Genomic DNA, 26,598 nt, shown 5'->3' on the forward strand with positions numbered 1-26,598 from the left:
ATTCCCATCTTCTAAAAATAAAAAAAGGACAGTCTGGTGCACTAAAGTTCTCGCTGTGTTCGGGGTCTGAGGAAGGGCTTGACCACAAGGGTCTATTGTACGCAATCTTACCTTACATTTCTGTCAGAGGTCACCACAAGGGTCTATTGTACGTAGCCTTACCTTACATTTCTGTCAGAGACTGTTTTGAAGGATTGAACCCGTGACCTCCTGGTCACGTAACAACAACTTTACCAGTTACTCTAAAAATAATCACATGAAAAAACAAATAGCAATTTTGATGAACTCAAATCATAATACTATCATCCTACAAACAAGGCATAAATATATTTCCTACTTTTTAATTTAACTCGAAACTTCTTTTAAAAATAAAATTTATATATTATTCGATCTTTAAACCATCATCAATGGAGTTAATCATTGTCCTTATAAAGAAAAACCATCATTAATTGAAGAGCAAAATATAGTCATTTAGCCCGTCGGCTTTGTTTCTCATCTTATTTTACCTGACTCAAAGTTGTGCGGTGGTTCCGTCGGTGAAACCCTAATCTCCGCGTAACCTAGGTACGATCTGCTCTAAACCTATGATTTCTTCATTCAAATTTATCGTCGTTATAGAGATTCTAATTCTATATCATATGATTTTTTCTCGTTTTTTGTTTTGTTTTGTGCCCTAATCCCTCTTGTTCGGTAAGTATAATTTAACGTTTGCGTTTCAACATATTTGACAGCGACAGTGCTTTCAATTCTTACAATTGAATCCGGGAAGTTCTATTTTACAGTTTTTGGTCCTTGGAGATATAGAAGTAGTTCGTTTTTTTTCTCCTTTTGGTTTATATATTCGATGAGCTTGAGTTGAGGGATTGTATGATACTGAGTGTTTTTCCCCTTATTTAGTGGTCTCCCGGTTAATATGGTAGTCCAGCTCACAATTACCTTCAATAGCTGCCCAACCCAGGTCTGTCTTTGGTTGACCATAAATTTTGATGTCTCTTTAGCTGAGTGAATCACAATGATTCTCAGGAAATTAGGCCATTTGGGTGTGTTGCTTAACGTCTGTGGATAATTTTTTTTTTTTTTTGTCTGTTAGGAGAACTTGGATGTTTGTGTTTCTTCACTAAAGTATTTATTTTTGGTGGAGCGGGAAAGAGGAGCGGTGACACTAGTATAATGTGTATTCACTAATATTACTGCATTAAAAGTTTCAAGACTTGACTTTTACTTTAGCAAGACCATTTGTCTTGTTCTAATAGAGATTTTGACTTTAAGGGTGTGTTTGGTACGAAGGAAAATGTTATTCACGGAAAATGATTTCCTAGAAAATGTTTTCTTGGAAAACAAGTGGGTTTTTTACTTATTTGTAGTGTTTGCTATGTAAATACGAAAATGTTGTCCCAAGAGCATTTATATGTTATCTAGCAAAACACTATGGAGGTGGGATGGGATGGGAAGAGTTCAGGGGTGGTGGGGGGTGGGATGGTCAAGGGATGGGGGTTGGGGGATTGGATGGGTGGGGAGGGGGCAACAAGCTTGAAATGTCACTTGTACAACTTGTTTTCCCTACTTTTATTAGGGAAGTCATTTTTCTCATTTTTAAGGAACTTGTTTTCCTCGAGAAAATATTTTTCTAACATTTTGACCTACCAAACATAGGAAAATTTGAAAACATTTTCTGGAAAATATTTTCCTCCATACCAAACACACCCTAAATGGATTAAATGCCATCTAGCCTTCTATCTAATATTCCCTTTCTGTATTGGTGTCTCGCGGTTAATCTTGGTGTATGATAAGGAAATAATTAACTGGTTGAGTGGGTTATAGTTACTTGATATAGTTTCATGAGAAAGCTTTGTACAAGGGACACGCCTAGTATGAAGGAAGATAATATATGGCAATGGTTGCTTGCGCCAAGTGAAATAAGTTCGGTATTTAAGTGGATTGTGGAGAAGGATAGAGGGGCGGGGCCATCATTTTCAAAAAGATTTTTGAAGGTTACAGTTGGCCCCAAGGGTTGGCTTCAAACAGATTTCTTTGTCATCAAAAAGAAGAAGAATCGCACATGGTTGCACTTATTCTGAATTATATTCCATCTTTCTAAAAACTTATGTTCCATATGTTGCACAATTACTTTCTATTTAGAAGCATGCTTATTAGAATCACTAGTTTACATTTTTAGTCCAATGCGCTTTTGAGTGTTGTGCTGTGACCCTTTAGCTCATGTAATCTATATACTGCTTAAAATCCATTCTGTCTCTTAGCTTTGGACCTCAAGGAGTGTTAAATGTTGGGTCAAATGCCATTTTGATATCTGTTATTCTTTTTAAAGCTTGGGTTTGGATGGCATCTGCATCTAGCCAACCTCAGTTTCGATACACACAGCCCCCGTCAAAGGTCCTTCATTTGAGAAACTTACCATGGGAGTGCACAGAGGAGGAGCTGATCGAATTGGGAAAACCTTTTGGTAGAGTTGTGAATACCAAGTGTAATGTAGGAGCAAACCGAAATCAAGCATTTATAGAGTTTGTAAGTAGCTAAATTTACCTCTCTTTCATAGTATATCTGTTTTTCTTTTGAAACTGTACATCCTTCACACTTTAGTTCTTACATCTGAATTGTTAATATGTGTAGGCAGAATTAAATCAAGCTATTGCAATGATATCGTACTATGCCTCTTCCTCCGAACCAGCTCAGGTACGGGGGAAAACTGTCTACCTACAATATTCCAACAGGCAAGAGATAGTGAACAACAAAACTACAGCAGATGTAGCTGGAAATGTGCTGTTGGTTACAATTGAGGGAAATGATGCCCGCCTTGTCAGCATTGACGTTTTACACTTGGTAAGGATTAAAATACTTCCCATTTGCTTCGGTGGAGAGTAAATCTTCTTCGTGGACAGGTTTTCTGTAGTTTTGGTAATTAGGTTGGAGTATTTCATGCTTTCTTGTGCACTCTTTAACATGAAATTGAATGGATCAGCAGGCCAATGTCCAGGATATATCCTCAATGGCAGCTTATTGCATCGGGAGAAAGAGCGCATGCGTGTTTGTCTCCTTTCCCTTTTGCTTAACTCTAGCTCTTTCTTCCCTTCTCCTCATCTAACTTTCCTGACTTTCTTGGAGTGTCAGATGTTTCTTATTCCTCTAAAATCTTCATCCTTCCTTAGCATGTGCATAATGGAGATGCAATTTTTCTTTTTCCAAGGCAAACTTGTTGCATGTGCATCTGGCAACTTGCAGTGGATGCAAAATTTCCTTTGCTTATAGTAATAATGTCTTTTGGTTAAAATAATTCGAAAGTTTAGGGTCCAACTCAATTAGGCCAAACACAAAGTCAGATAATCATTTATGAGTCAGACATTTGGTTATCTAAGCTTCCTCTCTCCGAGACTTGCTTGTCTTAAAATTTCTGAACTTTTTACTTCAATGGCTTAAGAAATAATCTCCTTCCTCTTGTTTTAGTGTGTTATTAGGATGTTATTAGTGTGAAAGTTTGGTTTTCTATAATACAGCTTCATGGAATCGAGCTTGCCCGGTTAGGGGCCAAGATCTTACAAACTTGAGGTGATTTATGGCTGCTTAGAACTTCTTTGATGATGAGATTTGTTTGAACCTTTGTAATGAAGTTGAACTTTAGGCTTTGTCAACAGACGCGGAAGTTAACTTTCTCAGAAAGTTTATTTTGTTTCATGTGGAATACTACTCTTGCGTGAGCTTCGTGGTAGCTTAAATGCTTCAAATTCTTCCCCTAGAACAAGGATTCGACACTTGTATCAATGCTTCTTGTGATTTTTTGAGTGTATGAGTGCCTGACCTAAATCTGCTTACTCTCCAGAGAACTGTCAGAGAATCTTCTAACTTCAGAGAATTTTCTCATGTTCAGATAGTTTTGTTTGCATCATGTATTCATGTTCAGTTAGTTTTGTTTGTATCTTGTGCAGTAAATGACAGGAGAGATGTTCTTCTCTTCAACTTCATTCTGTGTATATCCTTCACATTTTTGGAACTTATTTAGGTCAACTGATGGAGAATACTCCTCGAATAGATATTTTCTTTTGCAGTAGAGAGTATAATTCATAATCATTTAAAGTAGAAATGTTGTTTGTGCTAGTTGTTTCTAATATATTAGACACTTACTTGAGAAGAGCATGCTGGGAGTTTCTTATTATTGTGTATTATTTCTCCAAATTTATATTTTTAACATTGAATAGATTTATTTCTGAATTTATCCTATCCTTTCAGGTATTTTCAGCTTTTGGGTTCGTGCACAAGATTACAACATTTGAGAAGACTGCAGGATTCCAGGTATTTATGCTTCAGAAGATGGATTTAAGCAAATTTGATCAGTGTCAATAGGCTGACCTCCTAATTAGCTGACAAGTCCCTTGCCTCTTTGAACCCTCTTCAGGCTCTGGTGCAATTTTCTGATGCAGAAACCGCTACTTCAGCAAAGGATGCCCTGGATGGAAGAAGCATTCCCAGGTGATTTTGGATTTATATTTCAGTTGGCTATGTCTTTAACCATGCTTACGCATATATTAATAGCCCTTGTATTACTACTATCACAGTTTGCTATGTATTAGTTATACACCCTATAATACTGAATAGGGTGTATAACTAATACATGTATTAGTTATACATGGGCTGAAAATCCTAACAAACGAAGGAGTAAATAATACCATGTCTGATACATCAGCAATTGTCCTTTTTAATCTTCACACCATTTTGCACGGTTAAATTACTCTCGAGATGTGTTGTTACCATTGTTATTTGACTAATGAACAATGCGATTAGGACTAGTGTTCTGGGTGAAGATTACTCATATTACATTGAAGTTGCAGTAGCACAATTAGATAATGTTACTGTTGAGGGCTATGATTAAAAACAGAGAGGATAGAGTGAAGAATTTCTCAATTTTGAGTGGGATTAGTAGATGAGATGCATAATAAAGGGTTTCTGATATAGTTGCCCCTTTCTCTGAAAGCAGCTGGTAGCTTTATTATTAATCCTATTGTACATCTTTGTTTTATTCTTTGATCCTTTCAACATGAGTTTTCTTCACAATGAACGTTCTATAAATACACTTGATATGAGTCCTTGCACTCAAATGACACAAGCACAATTATAACCAAGCTGACTTTGATAAGTTTTTTGGGCCAAACTTGGAAGTATTGTTAGTTAAAATAAAAATCAAGTCAATTTATTTGTTGTTTAACTCTATCTATTATAACAAATCTAACATACTACAAATTTGTTGACTTTAAAATCTTTATTTCATAGGGTAATGGTACTAAGCAAGATTCGTGGAGGGTGAAAATCATTTACATCCTTAATTTAATTATAAACATCAACTTCTTGATAGGCATTTTCTCCCTCATATATCAATTTTCTTCTCTAAATAATAATTTTAGAGAAGTAGATGTGGTGCACATACATGGGGGCTGGACATCTTTGAGGAGCTTTTTTTTAAAAATAATTTACTGAAGGGGGTGCACATGCTCCTTAGCTTAGCTGTTCCATATACAGTGTATATTGACATTTCAGGCACCTTCTTCTTGGGCTCATGTCCATTCTAGCTATGTGGCTAATGAGCTTATCAAATTCTGCTTTCTAAATGCTGCTACAGAATACATTATAACTAGGAGTCTAGGACTGGTGAGCTTATTTCCTTATTGTGTTAGAAAGTGGGCTGATCCTGGTAAAAATTGCTGGTCAGAAAGGATGATTGTTTGGTTTTCCTGTGTAATTTTAGTTGGCTAAAATTGAGGTGGTTGGCTAGCTGTTTAAATTACATATGGTGAGAGCTCTAAATGGAATTCTATGATTTTGTTAGGGGAAAAATATCTCTAAATTTTCATACCAAACTCAATTGGTGTACTGGAGAACTTATTACTAGGTACTTCTTAGTTCATGCAGGGCAATTGACTGATTTTTTTTCTTTTCTCGTGCATCAGCTACTTGATTCCGGAACTAGGACCATGTACCCTTAAAATCACATATTCTGCCCATACAGATCTGAGTGTGAAGTTTCAGAGTCATCGTAGCAGGTACAAATGATCTCCATCTACCTCTCTATCTCACACACATGCACATTTTTCTGGATAAAGTAAAATAACCTTATTGATGATGGGAAGAAAAGCTCCCCTATAAAGTGGCATACCAAAAAGTAGAGAACCCACAAAGAAAATGATTTTCCACAAAATATACCCTATCTTCTATACAAACATACACACTCATAAGTGATGACTTATTTTTCAATACCTATTTCGAAAATGCATTTCTCGAGCCGAGATTCTTATTAGAAACAACCTCTCTGCCTTGCCAAGGTAGGGGTAAGGACTGCGTAGATCCCAACATTGCATATGTTGTTGTTTGAAAGTTGGTCATACAGAATGCTTTTGCGCAATTTTCACCATATTTAATTACCTCTTGTTTATGGTTTAATTTGTTTGTGTTAATGATTGCCTTCCACTCTTCCAATCTTATATCTTGTTTATGGTTTTGTTTTAGGGACTACACCAATTCTCTCCTTCCTGTTGCTTCCTCAGCCATAGATGCAAGTGGTCAGGTAATGAATCAGTCAAAGCTCTAAAAGTGCAGACTCACTTGGACGTAGATGATTTGCTAGGATTGTTAGATCCTTGTCGTCCAGTTCCCTTGTTGCTGCCATTATGAATTTCTGTTGGATTAGTTTAAGATGCTGCCCTTTCATACAGCAAAGTATTAATTGGATCACCATGAACGTATATCCCGAACGAATGTAGGATTGAGGCGTAAGTTTATTGATTGGTCATTGGTGTGTATGTGTAGAGTTAGAGAAGGAAGAAAAGGCTTCTCTGTGTTTCGATATATCTTTACATCCCAGGAGAAGGGGTATTCATACAATGAGCCCTATAACTAAATAAGGAGAGAGAATTAATTTGATAAAAGAAATATTCTGTTCTCCTATAGGCTATAATTATGCTAGGAAATAAAGTTCGCTGGAATAAAGTTGATCACACAATCAACAGTATTCATGTCATTACCTGGAATGCACTTATTTTTCATGTTTCTATGGTTTGAGATATGTTCCTGGGGGGGCAAGCTGGTCATGAGATGCTGTTTATCCTTTAAAGTTTCTTCCATCTGTGCTGCAGTTCAGTTTGGGTTTGGATGGGAAGAAACTGGAACCTGAGAGTAATGTTCTTCTTGCTTCCATTGAGAACATGCAGTATGCAGTTACCTTGGATGTCCTACACACGGTACCACTTTTCTTCAGTTTCAAAAAAGCTTTTGTAATTTCTTTAGAAACCGTCTTCTGAGTTGTTTTGTTGGTTCTCATTTTCCTTCATATATGCTTAGGTTTTCTCAGCTTTTGGTCCTGTACTAAAGATTGCTATGTTTGATAAGAATGGAGGGCTTCAGGCTCTGATACAATATCCGGGTAAGATGAAGTGCAGCTAATAATTTGTGAAGTGATAGTTCTTGCCCTTGCACATTACTTGCTTGCTCCAATGTTTCAAAATCATTTGGCAAAATGGTGCCAAACACTGTTCTCAGCTTCTCGACATTATATAGTGTTGTGATTTCTATATGGCATTCTGTATTCTAGCAGGTTTATTTGTTTCTAGTGAATATTTTATTGGGTAAATATACTTGCTGTCTGGATCATGACCCTGCAAGTATTCTTTTTGGTGTTTTTTGGACTGAGAGGAACTGCGGATGTTCTGATGGAATTTCAACTCCAGAGCGCTCCATAAAAGCTAGGTTTCTTACTCTATTTAGCTGGAACAAGCTAACCCCTATACATAGCTCGGTTCAGTTTTTTGGATTCAGTTAGCTCTCTGATCCTAGAATAGGCTTGATATACTAGAGAACTTTTCTTCTTTTCTTTTTGTGTTTCCTTTTGTGGTTCAGAATCTTCTTGATGCATTTTAATTGACCACAACTTCATAAAATGAAAGAAATACTTTCTTGCTGTCCTTTTCTTCTTTTTTGGTTTCCTCTCAAGTGACTTGGTTAAACAAGATAGTTTTTTTTTTTTTTTTTGATGAAGTAATAGATTTCATTAAAGGCATCAAGAAGATGCAAATAGTACACAAAAGAGTGAGTTCAAAACTGAGTGTGGTAGCTCCATTATAGTGAGTCCTGTACTAAAGATAAGGAGCTAACAAAATTCAAAAAGTTGTCTGGGGAGTTTACAGGGGACAAATTACTCTAGTAAGACACTTAGCCTTGCGACTGTGATTAGGAGTTGCTATTCCATCAAAACATCTACGATTCCTTTCTATCCAAATACACCCAAAAATACAAGCAGGGACCATCTTCCAGATTTTCCTGATGGCTCTACCAACTTTCCAAGTACTCCATCATATATAAGCATCCTTAATGCTCTCAGGCATGACCCAACTGAGCCCCAAAACTAAAAAGAACATATTCCAGATATCTGTAGCAACTAAGCAGTGTAGTAGTAGGTGACTGTTAATTTCTATACATTGTTTGCACATGTAGCATCTGTTGACAACGTGCATTTTCCTTCTGTTGAGATTATCTCGAGTCAGACATGCTTCGTAGAGTGCTGTCCAAGTGAAGCAAATCACCTTCGGGGTAATTTGTTTTCCATATTACTTTCCACGGCCAGCTTTCCACCATCTCGTTCTGGGCCCAAAGAGTTGAATAGTCTGATTTGACCGAGTATAAACCATCAGCTTTGTTGCCCCATGTTAATCTATCTGAAGTCTGATCATTGCCACACAGCTTTGTTGCCCCGTGTTAAACAAGATTAGTTGATATATTAGTCAAAAAAGTGTTTTGAACTCGTCTACCCTAGGGAGCAATTTTTCCTCTTGTGAATTGGTCAGCTTGTACAAACTTCAAAGTAGCGGATTTGAATTGGTTATTCTGTGTACTCAGATGCTTGTGAGTTGAACTAAGCTATAAATTTGTTGGATCTACAGATGTGCGCACAGCTGCTGTTGCGAAGGAAGCTTTGGAAGGACATTCCATATATCAAGGTGGATATTGCATGCTTCATATTTCTTACTCTCGACACACAGATCTTAGTATTAAGGTAAAAGCAGCTTTGCAGAGAGCTTTATTATCTTTGAGATATTAATCTGTGACTGGAACTCTGTAATTTAGTGTCGGTCATCTTTCTTTTGCTCATTACTTATACTCCCCAGCTTCCCGTGCCTTCTTTTCCCCCCTTCCCTGTGAGGGAACAAGTCACTGCCTAAATTGAATGATTATTTTTACTGATTTCAGATTAATAATGATCGCGGCAGAGATTATACAATCCCAAATACTCCGATGATGAATCCTCAACCTTCAATCATGGGGCAGCAGCCGCCTCAGATAGGAGGTCCAGGTGTTCATTCATATGGTGCCCCTGTCCAGTACACGCCAGCTCCAGGTGTTGCTCCGCCTCAGCATTCTGCAGGCTGGAACTCGGCCCCCGCCACTGCAACTCCATCAATGCCGATGCAGATGCATAGTCACCCTTACATGCCAGCTGGTAGTATGCCTTCTCAAGTGGGTTCTGGGATGATGCCAATGCATGGACAGAATTTCTTACCTCATTCTACTTCGATGCCTCCTTATCATCCACAGTATCACTAGTGTGAAACAAATTTTGCCTACTAGGGTCCTCAATATTGTTGCAGAGAGGCGTTAACCAAAAATCTTCACTAGTCTTTTGGTCCCAACTTGCATATCTTGGTTCTTTTTGTCTGTCTTTCCTGTCCTGTCCGTTTTATTCTCTCTTTTGGGGTCAATGGATGGTTTCATAGCTGCTTTTAGGCTCTGCATTGTACACTATTCTTGATTATCTATTATCGCTATGAATTATAATGGGGCCAAAGGCTTTCATTTCATGCTTGTCTTGTGTGAAACTTATATGCTCGCATACTCTCTTTCCCCACGCTTGTTATGTTGAAAACAAAGAGTAAAACAAGAGCCAACATCATATGTATGTTTCAAACTTACTTTGGTTGGAATATTTCAAGCTTTTCCGAATCGTGCTTGTTTGATGTTTTCGAAAGAACAGAGCAACAATTTTTCTAATGGTTTCCAAACTCCACATTATGCATAAGCTAAAACACAGCAAGTGAACTTCTCAAGAGAAGGTGAAAAAGAAAAAACTTTGGGTTCTCCAATGGGGTTTCACATTTCAATCATGATGGATAGGCCACATAAGAGAAATAAATAGTAAAGAACCAGAGGTTTGCCGTTGGGATATGAAAATGACCAGTTGAAATACTGAAAACTTAAAAGTAGCTATTTTTTTTTATCTTTCAAAAAATAAGAGTGAAATTATAGAGGCCACAAGAAGAAGAGCGCCAATTTGAGTATAGATAAGGTTTTCTTGTTTTCTCTACAATTCCAACAAGAAGTAACCCAATCCCTTCATCTCTTTCTCTCTCTAATTCCCATAGTGAGAACAAAAGGGAGAAGAGAAGTGTGTTGTTACACTGCAAGAAACCAAAAAATTTATAAAAATCCTCTCTTTTGCAGTAAAGAATCTTGAAAGTGAGACAAGTCTTTGGATTGAGTTCAACCCAAAGTATCTCTTCTTCTTTAAACCCTAAACATCTAATCCAAAGGAAAGAAAGCCATGACCACTCTTCAAGCTTCTCTTATCTTCAAGCCTTTACCTCCTCTCTTCCATTTTTCTTCTTCTTCCTCTAAACATGTTCGGTCCCTTTCTTTCTCCAACCCCTTATCCTGTCTTCGTTTATCCACAACTGCATCTACTCCTTTCAAGACTCGTTTTTGCCGCCACAATTTACTGCTTCATTGTACATTGAATCCTGACCAAGTCGATTCCTCCTCGGAATTTGCCTTATCCGATAATGACAATTCTATTGAACCCCATGAATTCAATGAACCCCAACCCTCCGTTGTTGACATTAGTTCGGTTCAAAATTCTTTCATTGACTCGAATGGTGGAGTTGTGACTAGTGCTTCTGATAATGAAGCGGCTCATGTGGAATCTGAGGTTATGGTGGAGAATGATGAACTGAAGAAGAAACTGCCTATAGTGGTTTTTTTGATGGGGTTATTTGCTAAGGTCAAGAAAGGGTTTGAGAATATTTTGCTGTCTGATTGGTTTAACTGGTGGCCGTTTTGGCAGCAAGAGAAACGTCTGGAGAGATTGATAGCGGACGCCGATGCAAATCCAAATGCTGCTGCTTTGCAGAGTGCTTTGCTTGCTGAACTCAACAAGCACAGGTAATCTTTAGTCGTTATCTTAGTTCTCTCAAGTGTTCCAGTGACAGAATCTAGAAGAGGTAGATAATAGTAAAGTATCCTTTTTTATGAGGAATGGTGTGTGTTCATTACTGATTTCTAAGGTGCTATTCTCTAGGGGAGGTGGAGTGACAAGGATACTACGTTTTCACAATCTTTCGTGAAGAAGATAAATACAAAGCTGTTTAATGTGGTCATTGTCCTCATGGATGCTTTTGATTAGTCTGCCTAGTTGCAACTCTCGCTATTTTAATTACAAACTAAGAGAACCATATGTGAGGTGCCTAGCTAAACAAGTATGCAGCCTGTACGTTCCTGTGAATAACTGTGTTGGAGTCTTTCACCTGATCACTTTGGGTTACTTTTGTTTCCTTTTTTAGGTTTGTCTCTAAGTTACCTTAGCTACAGGAATTTATTTTTAGAGAGTATTCACTGTTCTCTTTATCTTTTTAACCTTAGCCCTGAGTCTGTCATTCGGCGCTTTGAGCAGAGAGCTCATGCTGTAGACAGTAGAGGAGTTGCAGAATATATGCGAGCTCTTGTGGCTACAAATGCTATTACTGAGTATCTACCTGATGAGCAATCTGGAAAACCTTCCAGTCTTCCTTCACTGGTAATTGTTGATCATTTAATACCTTCACATTTTTGTGTCTATTGGCAATGCCACCTGTGAGATAACAAACCATTTTAATGTTTGTCACTAAATAATGAATGTTTTGGGTTCCTGATTATCCCGATCAGTCTTAATTCATTTTATCTCCACAACTCTAAGTGCTTCTATTTTTTGGAGTGGAAGAAATCATTCTGAACTCCAGATATTCTGTTTAAGCCTGTAGTTTGTACTGCACTTGTCTCTTATTTGGCATTCTTTTTTGACGATTAATGGAATCAAAAATATAGTTGCAAGAGTTGAAGCAACGGGCATCAGGGAACATGGATGAACCCTTTCTAAATCCTGGCATTTCTGAGAAGCAGCCATTACATGTTGTGATGGTAAGATACTATCATCCCTGCAGTTTTTGTTGACACAAGGAGTCTGATGTTCATTGTAAGCATCATATCTAAAACCAGTGTTACTAACAGTTAAATATGAAACCATGGCTATTTATACTTCCATTGGCTCTGCTCATAATTACTTGGTCCATTTATTGTGTCATGCTTTTGTGCATGCATGTTGTTCACACAGAATTCTTTATGCTCTCATGTAGGTTGATCCTAAAGTTTCAAACAGATCATCACGTTTTGCGCAAGAGTTTCTCTCAACTATCATATTCACTATTGCCATTGGCTTGGTCTGGTAAGCTTATCTTCTTGAATTTACTATTCTGCACACTCAAAAATGAGGCCTAGTAATTTCTTTAGATATAGTCTTGCCCTTTTCTCCAGATTTTCTGGGAGTTTGTTTGTGTCAGGAGGGGGGGGGGGTTGTGCACTGGTTATATTATGTGATTGCTACTGTTCTAGTTAGCATATTAACTGATTTGTCTGTATCGCTATCTTAGTTTTCACTCTCTTTCCTTGTTTTAGGTAACTTCTCCCTGTCTCTTATTGGCAGTTATTTAGTCTTATCCTTCTATATTTTTACTAAGAAAAGAATATAACCATTTTCTCAGGATAATGGGTGCTACTGCACTTCAGAAATATATTGGTGGCTTAGGTGGGATAGGAGCTTCAGGTGTTGGTTCAAGCTCATCCTATGCCCCGAAAGAGTTGAATAAAGAAATAATGCCTGAGAAGGTTTGTTTCCTTTCTGGAGATACTACATGAAGGTTGTCTTCTGCACCAATTTTATGATGTGCTATGTGATTAAAGGGTTTGGAGGATAACTTTATTCTATTTTACTTCTTAATTTTTGTCATAGTATGAAATATCTAGTTTGTTTGTCTTTCCCATTTTGGCATTAGAAAAAGGAGCTCGTTTCCCTAGGAGTTTCGTTCAGAAATTTAGGAGTCACGAAATTTGGAGGATTCAGGCATCTCATTAGTGATTTTCTATGTTCTTGCATCATCAGACATCCACAAGTGATCAATAGAGACTAACCTGGAAAGGGGAAGTAGGAACAGCTTCAAGTATCTCTTTTATCCCAAACTATTCCTATGTAACTTACTTCCATATCAATTTATAGTTTATTAACATAAAATTTGATGCATCATTGGCCTTGGTAGTTTGGTTTTCTCTTAATCTTCCAGCTGTTCAGGAGTAACTCTTTGAGTATCAGCTCACTCACACGTTCTAGTAACAACTTCTAAAAGTTGTACAACATTCTGTCTTTGGGTATTAAGACCCAACCCTGTAGAAATGATGCTTCTTATTCTTGAGGCTCACCGATTTGAATGTTGTTGATAGACAAATACTAATAGTCCTTGTTGAGTTATTTACTTAGTTCAGCTTTAGGTTAATGTGTTGGTTCTTGAGAAAGATGTTGGATGGACTTGAACCACCACACTTATGCTATAGTGCTAGTCAATACTAGAGTTTGCATTTTTTTTCTCCATGGATTGTCGAATAGGGATTTAGAAAAGTATGACTTCTCTTGTTCGGGGATTTGGATCTTGGAGCAGTTTTTGTTTATCTATTTTTCTTTTGGATTCAGAATGTCAAAACGTTTAAGGATGTCAAAGGTTGTGATGATGCTAAGCAAGAGCTTGAGGAGGTTGTTGAGTACCTAAAAAATCCTTCTAAGTTCACTCGGCTTGGGGGAAAGTTGCCGAAGGTTTGTGATATTATGTCTGTTTATCCTGGCTTGTTATTGTTAGTGTGCTTCCTTTTATGTAAAGCATCCCCTATCTTTTTCCTGATGGAATAATTATCTTTTTTTTAGGGAATTCTTTTGACTGGAGCACCTGGAACAGGAAAAACTCTCCTTGCCAAGGTAAGCTGTTGAATATATTTTACACTGAAGTAGTTGTCCACATTGGATGTTCCATGTGTCGGCTACCTGTGTTCTTTGTTATATCTCCAGATGCATTGCGCACTTCTAACTATAATCAAATTCAGTTGCAATTTCTTCTTGTTAGTTGTGAATTGTGAGTCTTCTGGTCGAGTCGTTTCTTCCCTCTTTCCTTTTCCTATTTGTTGGTGATGTAGAACTTGATAGTCCTTTTCTTCTTTTTGATATAGAAAAATCATTTAAGATTTGTTATTCCTTGTAATTACAGAAAACATAGTTATTTCTTCTGTTCTTGAATAATTTCTTGGGTGTCATCCTTTTTTAATTAGTTAAAGATTTCTCTTCTATTATCTTGTTCTCTTCTTTGGGCCAAGTTCTTTATTCTGCATTCTTCCTTCATTCAGAAAATGGCCTTTTGCTTTCTAATTCTTGTATGTTAACATAAGCATATGTACTTATGCTAATCCTGCTTAATTATCTTGATTTGAAGGCTATCGCTGGAGAAGCAGGGGTGCCTTTCTTTTATAAGGCAGGCTCTGAATTTGAAGAAATGTATGTTTACTACTTTCTCTACCTCATGTCTTCGTCATGTTTGTATCCAATATGTGAGAAACTTATGATTTGTGATCTCCTCTTACTTTCTAGAAGAAGCTCAGTTTCTTCTCATTGATAGCAAGTCGCTTTGTGCTTAGAGAATTACCTTAGTCAGTTTTAGTCCATTATATTTACACATCTGTAGTATTTTGCTTCCATCATCTAGGGAATTGAATGATATCTGTCATTGATATCACACTTTGTCATGTTAACTTTTAACTGTGAAGAGAGGATTGGTAATGGCCCACAAGCCTATGCATGTCAAGATGTCTAAATTTAGATAATTTAGGTCTCACTCGCTATAGTAGGGCAGATTTTTTTCCCTGGACACCTGACAAGTAGGATTTTATTGATCTATTTTAGCTCTAAGATGCTACTAAGTGTATGCACATAACTACATTTAGCAAAAACTCTGTCCAAATCTACATACTTATGAAGCTGAGGAAGTCAGTAAATTGTCCACTTCATGCATGTTACCATTTTGCTCCGAAAGGCTACCTAGAGTGTAATTTGTATTTTGATCTAAAGATACTGCATATTTGCCCTAAAAGTCTGGGAATCCATTCCCTTCAAATGTCCTACAAAATGCATGTGGGAATGGTGTTCTAGGCAGCTTTAGTTTCCTGATCAAGTATTTACAGATAAAAGGTTCCCTTGTCAAGTTTGCTCCTGATCCAGCATTCCAGCTGCTCCGTGGTTGACTTTGGCACGGCCCACTTTACTTACAAAAGGGGAGAACTGTACCAGAGTCAACTTGTGAAGCTGCAATGCAAAACTAGGTGATTTAACATAATAACATCTGTAATATTCTTTTCACATGAGGGGCATCAGGTACAACTGAGCATGCAGTAACTATGCTGTGTCAAGCATGCTTCAGGTGTACCAGCCAACTGAAGCAAGAAACATTGTTGGAGGCTTTAAATTACCATATGTTCTTCCACGGCCAGAAAATTGATGACTGTTTTCGTTGGATTGTCACTTGCCTCATGATTTTACTATGGAAGTCAAGTCCATCCTTTTGTCCTTCTAAGAACATACTGTCTGTTTTTGTGCACATGTGATTATTTTTTTCTTTTTGATTTTGGCAAACTATCGTCACTTTTCAAGATCTTACGGTTGGTTACGTAACTACCTAATTAACTTGGCTGGGAAATTTTACATTTTTTTTAGGTTTGTGGGAGTTGGTGCTCGGCGTGTGAGATCTTTGTTTCAAGCTGCTAAGAAGAAGGTTTGATTGATTTTACGTACATCACTTATTGTGGTTTATGAAGGAAATTACTTTTACATATCAGAGCAAAATCCTGTGAAATGTACTAGGTAAACACTCGACTGAAAATTTTCAGTTCATGCTTACCTATGCTTGAAAAGCTCACTTTAACTTAAGTGGTTCCGTTGTAAAGCAATATGTTCTCTGTGTGCAACTGTGCATAGAGACTGATCTTGCATGAATCATAATGTATGCAGGCCTATTTATCTATGTGTAACAGAAGGTATCGGAGAAAAATTGATATGTTATTCCATGAAGTAGTAAGCATATATACATATACATAGAATTGTAAAGAATTAAAAAGGAAAATCCTACAGATCTTTTATCAATCCCTATAATTATGCTATCTATGTATATTACAATGAATATGACTACATTCATTCCTTAACACTCTGAAATAAACTTATTGTTTGAGTTACATAGTACAAGAACTGCGTGGAGATCACCCATAATTGGTTATGAAAGTCTTCTGTATGATTTATGAAGCTGCAGTCATTGTCATCATTTGACATACTTCCAATTTGGACTGTCCATATAGAATGTGCCTTCATCAACGGGCAACAAGAGTTTTCAACTTTCTTAAACCAAGAGCTTGGAGTGAACAATGAATGGAATTAATGAGAGAGGAGGTTTTGGGGTAACTCCAAACAAAACAGTTGCTAGAAATTCCATTTTTCAATATTAGACTTTGCTGCACTAGGAAAGTAACTTTCTTGTTTGCTTGAATTAACAAAGCTTGATATGGGGAATGATGCCCTAGCATCTGCCTTGAATTTTTGTTGTCGTTAAACTTGCTACTTCCGTCTGAAATGCAAAATAAAAAGAACTCCCAGTTTTGCTATAACTGTGAAAACCAAACGGGAAGTTGGAAGTCTCCTTTCTGCTTCATGTTACTTTATCTATCATGTGAGATAATTTTCTTTGTCCTCTCCTTGTCCTTGTACTTGAACAGGAAAGGATTTGATGTCTGTTTCCCTTTCTGAAGAAGCTCAGTCTGTTTCCTGATCTGCTTTCTAATTTTCACGTGTCTGACTCCCTTGTAGGCTCCATGCATCATATTTATTGATGAAATTGATGCTGTTGGATCAACTCGAAAGCAGTGGGAAGGCCACACTAAGAAAACACTGCATCAGTTACTTGTTGAGATGGATGGTTTTGAGCAAAATGAGGTAAATGCCTTAAAGTTAAAGTATCTTAATCATGAGTATCTCTCCTGAATTTGAAACTGAAATGTACTTTTAACTCGTTATACAGGGCATAATATTGATGGCTGCGACAAACTTGCCTGATATTCTTGATCCTGCCTTGACAAGACCCGGTAGATTTGATAGGCATGTAAGTCTTTTGGAGCTTTTCCATCCTGTTCGGCTGCTTTTCTACTTCCAGAAACTGGGGTTTTCAAGACATAAATTTGGGTACTTTAGTAGTTTTTTCAATTTCTTGAAAAAGTAGTTTTCTCCAATCTGATTAACACAACTATTTTGATGGCACAAATTGGAGAGTGTTTTTTTCTCCAACACTTGTCTGATAACAAGTGCAGCGGGTACTTATCATGAATTTATCTACAGGAGAGTTGTGCGATACTATCCTACTGTGTTTTTTTTTAACAAAAGAAACTTAAAGAAATAACAGAGGAAGCTAAGAGGAATATACTGACTGTGCAGTTAACACTTAACGGGAACTGTTTTGTTTAGCTTTGCATTTGTAGTACTTGCAGTACCAAAATAACAATAAAAATATGATCGTAATCCTAGCCTAGAATATCTCCTGAGCATCATATCTTCAACTAACTAATTACTACATAATAGGAAGCAGTAAAATAAAGTTACTGCAGTCCAAAAACATAATTCTAACACTCCTTGCTTTAGGAACTGCAAATTCTAAACTTGGTTGAAATTGACTTGGTGAATAAATATGTCAATTCATCTTTGGTCTTGTAGTTAGCGTGATTCACTTTTCCAAGTTGCAACTGTTGATTATCAAAAAAATCTTTTGGCTCATGTCCCTGCATCATTTGCATCTTGTTTTGAGTCTTGTCAACTTGCTTCCAAATTTTATTTCATATTCCAAAATTATTTTTATGAATTGGTGACAACTCTTCCATTGCTTTATTCCTTCTTGGAATTCCTAGCAAGTTCACATATGTCCTTCGTAGGAAGATCATCTTTCAATTTAAACTATCTTGGATCTATTATTTGTTTTCCCGAAACATCTTCTTTTGGATTAAATGAAAAATTTTACCTCTCATTTTAACGCGTAAAAACTCCTTTTTTCAGTAGCTAGCCAATAGTCAGTAAGTTTTGATCAATATCAAGTACATAAAGAAGATCTTAAATTTTTTTGATTGCAATGGTCCTTTTTCCTTCTTTAGGAATATAGTCATCATTCCTGATGCCTCTCTTGTTTCCCAGAGACGTGAACTCTTTGAAAAGGTTCCTGTCATATGTCATGTGGTTTGTACAACCATGGTCAATCATCCAACAATCCGACTTTGGTTAGAAAATATGTTGCCACAAACAAGTTGTCTTCTTCTTCTTAATTGGCGACTTGGACATCTGCTTGACACTTTTGAGATTTGTTTTTGCAAATCATAGCTTCATGACCACAGCTGGTTGCAGATCTTGCACTTTGCATCTGGCCTCTTCCAACATTTAAATGGAGGATAGACCCTTTTTGCCACAGTGCTAACAAAGTGGGTAATTTTTCTTTGAATTATCACCCTTTTGAGTCTTGTGGTTGCCTCATAAGCCTTCTTTGCTCTTGTGCCTGCAATGTATGTAACAATTCTACTAAGGCAATATCTTTCCGACACCATAACTAATTTTTTTTTAAAAATTCGTGAATCTTCAAATTTACTGTCAAACAATCTTACCTTGTTAACAATGCTAAACAACCGATCTGAGTATCTTTGACGGCCTTAGATTCTTTTGTTTCTGCAACTCAAATTCCCTTATTAAATTCAACACCTTCATGCCTGATATTCTTTCATCTCCTGTATATTCTTTCTTCAATTTATAACAATTTATTTTGCTAATTTAAGAGCCTTAATTCTCGTGAAAATTGTTGCGGACACACCAACAAATAAAGTAGGTTTCACCTTTGATTTTTTGGTTTTCTTTTCCTTTTAGTAGGTTTCACCTTTGATTTTTTGGTTTTCTTTTCCTTTTGGTAGGTTTTACCTTTGATTTTTTGATTTTCTTTTCCTTTTGGCTTTTGATATGGGCCACGGTGGGATTATTGGGCTGTAGAAGAACATCATAATCCTCTTCGACGGCCTCCCAAAGGTCTAAACCCTTTAAGTAAGTGTCCATTTTCACTGTCCACTGTTGGTAATTTCCCCCATTAAAGACTAGAAGAGCCAATTTTGAAAAATTCATTTCAGTTTCCATCTCACTCGAGAAAAAAATTCACTCACTCAGGTCCCTTAAGAAGATGATTCTTGATACCAATTGATGGTTTCTAACAAAAAAAACTTTTAGAGAAGACAAAGGAAGCTGAGAGAATTTACTAATTGTGCAGTCAACGAAAATTATTTCATTTAGTTTAAGACATCTAAATCTGAATGCACATTTGAATGGTTAAGATGTTGATTCTGGACCTAACCATTGAATGATTAAGATTGTTTGTTGTTTAACATTTGAATTTGTATAATTTATTAATTTTTTAATATAATAAATACACAACTCAAATAAAAAGTAAATGATTATTAAAATAATATAAATTTAATAAAATAAAGTCATTATTAGTTTTAAAAAATGAAACACTAATGTTCGCTAGTGATGGTTGAGATGGTTTGTAGTGGTGGTGGTGATGGTTGGTGCTAGTGACTAATAATGGTGGTGGTGGTTGGTGTTGTAGTGGCTGAAGCGATGGTCGCAGTTGGTAGTGGTGGTGGAGTTGATTGATGTTAGTAGTTGGTGGTATTGGCTGAAAATTTGTGGTGGTTGAGCAGTGCTAATTATGGCGGTGGAGGTGGTTGGTAGTAGTAGGGATTGGCTGCAATGGTTGTAAGTGGTGACAGTGGCGGCGACAAATATAATTATAATGATAGAGGTGGTAGATGTGGTAAGCGACCGACTATAGTGATTGACAGTGGTGGCGGTTGTGATGGCAGAGGTGGTTAGTGGTGGTGAAAATTATCCACACAAATATACCTCTTAATGATATTCAGACCAAATAAGTTCTTAAATCTTAATGTAAAAAAAATGCACTTAATGACCTAAGGTAGGATCTCCACTAAGTGCGAACAATGAGGCCCAAGTCTGAATTTTGTTGAACGACTTTCTATCCTCCTTTTGGAAAAATCATTTTAAATGATATATTTGAGGAATATTTTAATTGTATTTTTCTTATATAAATATAGTCTATCATCAGGCTGTTAACAATTGCAACAACTTTTTCTAGATTGTGGTTCCCAGCCCAGATGTGCGGGGTCGTCAAGAGATCTTAGAGCTTTATTTGCAAGACAAACCAGTCAGTGATGATGTCAATGTGAATGAGATTGCTCGTGGAACACCAGGATTCAATGGAGCAGGTACGTGCAATGCTCATTTTATTTTATGTTCATTTCCTTTTGTTTAAGCTTACCATATAATGTGAATCTTTTTTTATCCTAAAATTGATGTCTACTGAGATGTTTTACTACCTTCTTCAAGATTGAGATGGGTGATCTTGTTAGGTGGATTCTATCTATGACATTTTAAATATTTTGGTAAAAGAAGATTGGATTTGTGAAGTTGGCCATATCATATATCCAATCTGCTAGACATGGTTTACTCAAAATAACTCTGGACGTGTGAAAGTAAAGCTAATGAATGCGGGATGTGCAATAGTAAATATTATGCAAGTTCATGGGCCAAATACATATGATTAAGAGCACTAATTTATCCTTTTTTTTGATATCACTAGACTAGATTAACCAATTGTATTCTTGTGTCCATTGTTTTATGTATTGCCTCTTCCTTGCAGCAACATTGTTTTATGAACTTCTTTTGACAATTTACATTTGGCTAATGCCGGATTTCTCTCCTAAACTAGATACATCACGTTACTGTTATTGACAGATGAAATAGTAGTGTTATTGATACATCATTTCACTGTTACTAATTGTCATGTTCCCTAGGGATTTGGGCGGATTATAATATTGGGAGATTGGGCATATGACTGAAGTGAATATCTGATAGAATTAAAATACCAATGACATATGAAAGGGTTAGATAAATGATAACTCTGATAATTTGTTTACTTTTTGGGGTAAGATGGGATTATTATTTCGATAACAATTTCTTTATTGAGTCACCAGATTAAAAATAAAACTAATAAAACTTGACTTCTTAAAAAACAGAAGGGTTTGGGCTGGGTGGTAAGGAGTGAGGTAGGGTCAACAATTTTTCACTTGCCCAAGTGAAAAACCAAGCATTCATATGCGATTCGTGAAGGAATATGAGCATTCAACTCAAACACTGAGGCTATGGATGGAGTTGTCCAGGACCATTATAAATCTCTTTGGGAACTCTTGCACAACTACAAGGACAAGTTTGAATTATAAAAGAAGGGACAAATGAATTCTCGAATGCTCTCTCTCGTGTGTAAACCTACTCTAGATTTTGCATTTGGAAATTGAGGCTTCGTTTGTGGGGAAAGATCGAAAATTGGATGTGGAAGTAGAGCTAGGCTCAATAAGCTGAAGAGAGTGAGCTTGGAGTATAGATAGACATAGAGTAGACTAAATGGATTAAAGAGTTGTCCTAGAGAGAGAGAGAGAGAGAGAAACTTGGATTAAATAGAGATAGAGAGAAGGCTGAATTGAGAGGGAGAAGCCTGATTGAGATAATAATAGGTAGAGAAACAGTTACAGAAACGGGCTCACCAAAGTTTGGCTGTGATACCACGTGAAAGAATATGAACATCACACCAAAATCTTAATGCAATGGGCGGAGTAGATAAGAACCATTATAAATCCTTTGGAAACCCTTTCTCAGCCAATGTGGGACTGATATATTTATTAACAACCTCCATCATGTGTTAACTCAATTCTTGAAATTGCACGTGTAAGATTATTTTGCCTTCATTTTCTTTTATTATTTACAGATTATTTTTCCTTCATTTTCTTTTATTATTTACCTGGCTTTGCTCTTATTTGTTGGAGAGAAGACGAAGTGGCTCCACATGGGTGTGGCTGAAGTAGATGAAAGAAAAAAGAGAGTTGACTTACCAAGCTGAGGAGTAGGCCTGGTGTAAAGAGAAAAAGTAGATGAAATAAAAGAGAGAGAGAGAGAGAGAGTAGACTTACCAAGCTGTGTCAGTAGGCCTGGAGTTGAAAGCAAAAGTAGATTCGATAGGCTCAATGCTGATTTTAGAGAAAGAACCTTAAGAGTGATAGAAATGTTAAAGCTTACCAAAGTTTGGTTCTGATCATGTGAAAAATTAGAAGAGAAAAATACTGAACACCTGATGATAGTGGCTTGCAAGAAACACCTATTACAGGTGTCAAATCCAAAACTCGTATGATATTTGTTCCATGTGGGACTATATTTTACTAATGACATCACTCTTGTAACATGACATTTAAATACTAAACTTACATTCTAACACCTTTTCTAGGAACTGTTGATTCGAGTGATCATAGCCTGGTTCTTTTCTCAATATGGATATATTACTAATTGTTTCTCTTTGAAACAGATTTGGCAAATCTGGTGAATATTGCTGCCATTAAGGCTGCTGTTGAAGGTGCTGATAAGCTAAATGCATCGCAGTTGGAGTTTGCAAAAGATAGAATTATAATGGGAACAGAACGCAAAACCATGTTCCTTTCAGAAGACTCGAAAAAGGTATTCTCTATTATGAAAAATACGTTCATTTTTGTATCCTGTAATTTGCTCTTGTAAGTTTGATTTGATTTGACATCAGGCATTGAATTTCGGTAATTTATATAATTGTTTGATTTACATGTTTATGAACAGGCAAAATTCTTTAGTACATAAAAACTTATTGGACCTCAAAACATCAAGCTGTGTATTTTGTGACTGCTGTGCAGAATTTAGGTCAACCTCTTGCATAGTTAATGAAAGGACTCTTTGAATGTTTTCTTAATGGATAAACACCTTGTTTTCCTGTCCTTGTTCTGTGGTGGACATGTTACAATATCCCCTTGTTTTCCTGTCCTTGTTCTGTGGTGGACATGTTACAATATCCAGACATACTAACCACCATTATGGTAAATATCATCTTTTTCAGCTAACTGCATATCACGAGAGTGGCCATGCAATTGTTGCCTTGAATACTGAAGGCGCACATCCAATACATAAAGCTACAATCATGCCACGTGGGTCTGCTTTGGGAATGGTTACACAGCTTCCTTCAAATGATGAAACATCAATCAGCAAAAAACAGCTGTTAGCACGACTTGATGTTTGTATGGGAGGAAGAGTAGCCGAGGAACTGGTCTTTGGTCCAGACAATGTAACTACTGGGGCTAGTAGTGACCTTCACACAGCTACAGAACTTGCTCAATACATGGTACAATTTCACTACATAGTAATATCTATTATAGTGAAAGAAATGGCTCATGTATGTAGTAAAAATACTTCTTCCCTCTTCCTGTTTTGTTTCTCTAGCTCACTAAACAAGGGGATGTTTTACAGACACCTTTTAACAGTTTAAAAGTATATTGATCATCTGTATTACAAATATTAGCTACGAGACTAACTTCTCCACAGACAAAAGCTGCCTTGAGAGGGTTTCTCTCCGGACCTGCTTTATAGGAAGAGTAAAAAAGAGTGGGTTCTTTGTTTTCTTTGTGCGAGTAATTTATATATTTAGCTGTGAATGATGTTATTAAATTTGTCAGAATGAAGCTTTCTGTTACGAGTGTGTGACAGTACCACATTTGCTGTAGGTATCATCCTGTGGGATGAGTGATGCAATTGGACCTGTTCACATCAAAGAACGGCCAAGTGCTGAAATGCAATCACGTATGGATGCTGAGGTATGTACTTAACCCGATTTTAAAAACTTCTTTTGTAATAAGTGAACTGATGAAAAATTTCTGATTCATAGTAATCTAGTATGTTTTTTTATTTGGGTTGATAAGCTCTTGTAAGTTTGTTCTGATGCACAGGTGGTCAAACTTCTAAGAGAAGCATATGATCGTGTAAAGGCCCTCCTAAAGAAGGTTTGTCTTACATATCTTAATGATCATAGAGCTATACTACCTGCTACACTACCTTCTACCCTTACAACCGCATTCTTGCTCAGTAGTTGATTGTATCTTTGGAAGTCCAAGTGGATGAATAGGTTAAATACTTCTGAGTGTATGCAGACAATCTTAGTCTTTTCAATGAGTTGACAGTGTTTTGATCTCTTAGTAGTCTGGTAACTTTCTATGGAGAAGGTGATTGTGATGTTGAAGTTCGAATATGAGCAGTAAATGACTCAGAACTCTGTAGGATCAATTTTCTTTGCAAGGTGGGCATAAGGTGGAAATATAAGTCCCCAATCACATTGGAAACTATTTTCAACACACAGGAAAATACATAAGTTCCTTTTTAATTATTTAGATAAATAGAACTAAAGGATCGGATCCTTCTATTACTGCCAGTGGCCAGTATCGGCATGGCATTGGATTTGGTCAAATGTTCAAAGTTTCTAACGAGACATTTTTTTTCCATTTTGAGATGCCCCAAGTGATTGAATACTTCTAGAATAACAATTGACCATTACAAAAGATAAATCAACAAAAGAAGAAAAAAAATCGACCAAGACTCAATCTTTAAAAGTTTTCTATAATATTATAAATGTAGAAGTACATGAAACATTCTGAGACTGTCTTACGTTGAAGAAATTTGCTTTGCCTAAATTTGATAGAGCAAGTAGGAGAAATCCGATTAAGAAATAGGTAAAAGGAGAAATTATACAAAGTATGGGTTGCTATAGATTCAGAATTAGCTGCAGACTTCTAATTCCTTGCAACCTTTGGATTCTAAGTTGGTACCTAATTCCCGACAAGTTGAAGGTATTCAAAGTATCAGGCATAACTTTTATGATTCATGAATCATGGCCAAAAATCTTTACAGTTTTTAATCGAATCAAGAATTTGGTCTTTAGGAGTTTTTTGCCGTTGAGGCATTGTAGCCATATGACTAACATCCATAATGGCTGGTGTTGCGCCTTGTTTATTTGATGAGTGAAAGCAACGATAGAGTTTAAGCAGCAACTTCAACCCCCCTCCATGGGTCCCATTACATTTTGTTATTCAATTGTGAATTTATTTCCCTTGACATATTCCAACTGTATCATAGTTTGGAAAAATTTCTCAAGCTCATCTTTGATTTTCTTTCAATGGCAGCATGAAAAGGCTCTGCACACTCTGGCAAATGCCCTTCTAGATTGCGAAACGTTGAGTTCAGAAGAGATAAGGCGGATTCTTCTCCCTTTCTCTGAAGAACGGCTCTCTGAACAACAGCAGCAGCAGCCTCAGGACGAAGAAGCACTCGCATTGGCTTAGGTATGGCTTGCTCTTTCATGAGTGATCATCTCAAGTGGTGTAGGGGGCTATTGTGTACAGTGTATACGGAGCACTAGTTTTGATTATTTTGTTTAACAGGTCTTCACAGTTTTTTTCTTTCCTATGTTGTAACATATTTTTAGGACTTCCATTTCCTGTCATTGAAAAAACAGGTAGCTTCAGTAGTGTTGTACTTCTTGATAGGACTTCCAAATTTTCTTTTTTCCGTTTTCTTTGTCAGCCTGTTCTTTAATTTTATATACCCTGTATTGGGCAAAATTTTGCATGTAAAACTTTGGAATTGTATATCTATTTATTATACTGGGAATAAGGATATCCTACTTTAACATCATACTCTAGGATTTACTAATTCTGCTTCTTTCAGTGCAATATCATCTGAACAATGTAACTGTTTTGTTGTCGAGTCTCTGGAGATTCATTTGTTTCAGTTTTAGGTTTGAATTTGATATTATTAAAAAAATAATTTTTTCGCATCAATTTATGTGATATTGTTTAACATATTTCATATATTGGATAAAGAGATCTATTCTACAATGTATTAAGTCTTTCAGCAGTAAACCACCCCTTGCTCTGCAACAGGGAAAACCGAAATTCTGAAGATTACATAACAAATGTAACATCCGCACAATGTCACTATGACCCATATCTTAACTTTGAATCAAAGTCGAACCCATTGGTGGCCATATGAAGTTGATACCAATTTTTACTTACACACGTTAATTTAAATTGATTCATTTTAAACACTTCATGTTAGACCCGTTGTGTTATTTTGACTCATGATGTGTCAAAATACCTCCACCCCTCCCCCCCCCCCCAAATAAAAAAATTAACCCATGTTTAAATTGGAGCCATTTATGAATTTACTTGAAATGGGTTTATCGAGAAAGATAAATTAGAAGCTTTGAGAAACAGAAAATTGATGTTTCAGAAATTGAATTTGAAAAAAAAAACTTCGATAGAGGAGGTGAAAACAGACCAACACAGCTTTTAAATGATTCCGATCAATTTCATTCACTTAAAAATTAGTGTAAAAGTTGCTAATTCGATTTTCTCAGCAACTTTCTAATAGACTTGTTAGTTGCAAAATTCTAAGATTCC

The 26,598-nt window shown here is 36.5% G+C and overlaps 2 protein-coding genes across 3 annotated transcripts; both read left to right on the forward strand.

The window, feature by feature from the left end:
- The first annotated feature begins 424 nt into the window (after positions 1-424).
- Positions 425-9,848, forward strand: LOC129894079 (polypyrimidine tract-binding protein homolog 2). Of its 2 annotated transcripts, XM_055969589.1 has the most exons (11): positions 425-564; positions 2,327-2,523; positions 2,629-2,838; positions 4,240-4,302; positions 4,406-4,479; positions 5,952-6,044; positions 6,508-6,565; positions 7,134-7,238; positions 7,339-7,420; positions 8,934-9,046; positions 9,241-9,848. In XM_055969589.1, exons 2-11 carry the CDS (start codon positions 2,338-2,340, stop codon positions 9,592-9,594), a joined length of 1,338 nt encoding a protein of 445 aa, XP_055825564.1. In that variant the 5' UTR covers positions 425-564; positions 2,327-2,337; the 3' UTR covers positions 9,595-9,848. The 2 variants fall into 2 exon arrangements, with proteins under 2 accessions (XP_055825564.1, XP_055825565.1); XM_055969590.1 differs by lacking the exons at positions 425-564; positions 2,327-2,523 and adding an exon at positions 2,978-3,042 and having other exon boundaries at positions 2,818-2,838.
- A 458-nt stretch (positions 9,849-10,306) lies between these two features.
- Positions 10,307-25,831, forward strand: LOC129894078 (ATP-dependent zinc metalloprotease FTSH 11, chloroplastic/mitochondrial). Its single transcript, XM_055969588.1, has 17 exons — positions 10,307-11,205; positions 11,683-11,836; positions 12,124-12,216; positions 12,432-12,520; positions 12,837-12,960; positions 13,817-13,936; positions 14,045-14,095; positions 14,604-14,665; positions 15,878-15,935; positions 17,018-17,143; positions 17,229-17,309; positions 20,379-20,508; positions 22,656-22,804; positions 23,211-23,492; positions 23,872-23,961; positions 24,094-24,147; positions 25,321-25,831. The coding sequence occupies exons 1-17, from the start codon at positions 10,589-10,591 to the stop codon at positions 25,477-25,479; spliced, it is 2,439 nt and encodes an 812-aa protein (XP_055825563.1). The 5' UTR covers positions 10,307-10,588; the 3' UTR covers positions 25,480-25,831.
- Positions 25,832-26,598: the final 767 nt, after the last annotated feature.

This window comes from Solanum dulcamara, chromosome 7 (assembly GCF_947179165.1).
Source record: "Solanum dulcamara chromosome 7, daSolDulc1.2, whole genome shotgun sequence".
Taxonomy (NCBI): Eukaryota; Viridiplantae; Streptophyta; class Magnoliopsida; order Solanales; family Solanaceae; genus Solanum; species Solanum dulcamara.

Coding starts and splice junctions, on each gene's coding strand:
- LOC129894078 (XM_055969588.1), top strand. CDS start 10,589: ATGACCACTCTTCAAGCTTCTCTTATCTTCAAGCCTTTACCTCCTCTC. Junction 12,217..12,431: donor AGCCATTACATGTTGTGATG/GTAAGATACTAT, acceptor GCTCTCATGTAG/GTTGATCCTAAAGTTTCAAA. Junction 17,144..17,228: donor ATGGTTTTGAGCAAAATGAG/GTAAATGCCTTA, acceptor CTCGTTATACAG/GGCATAATATTGATGGCTGC.
- LOC129894079 (XM_055969589.1), top strand. CDS start 2,338: ATGGCATCTGCATCTAGCCAACCTCAGTTTCGATACACACAGCCCCCG. Junction 2,524..2,628: donor ATCAAGCATTTATAGAGTTT/GTAAGTAGCTAA, acceptor TAATATGTGTAG/GCAGAATTAAATCAAGCTAT. Junction 7,421..8,933: donor GGCTCTGATACAATATCCGG/GTAAGATGAAGT, acceptor TTGGATCTACAG/ATGTGCGCACAGCTGCTGTT.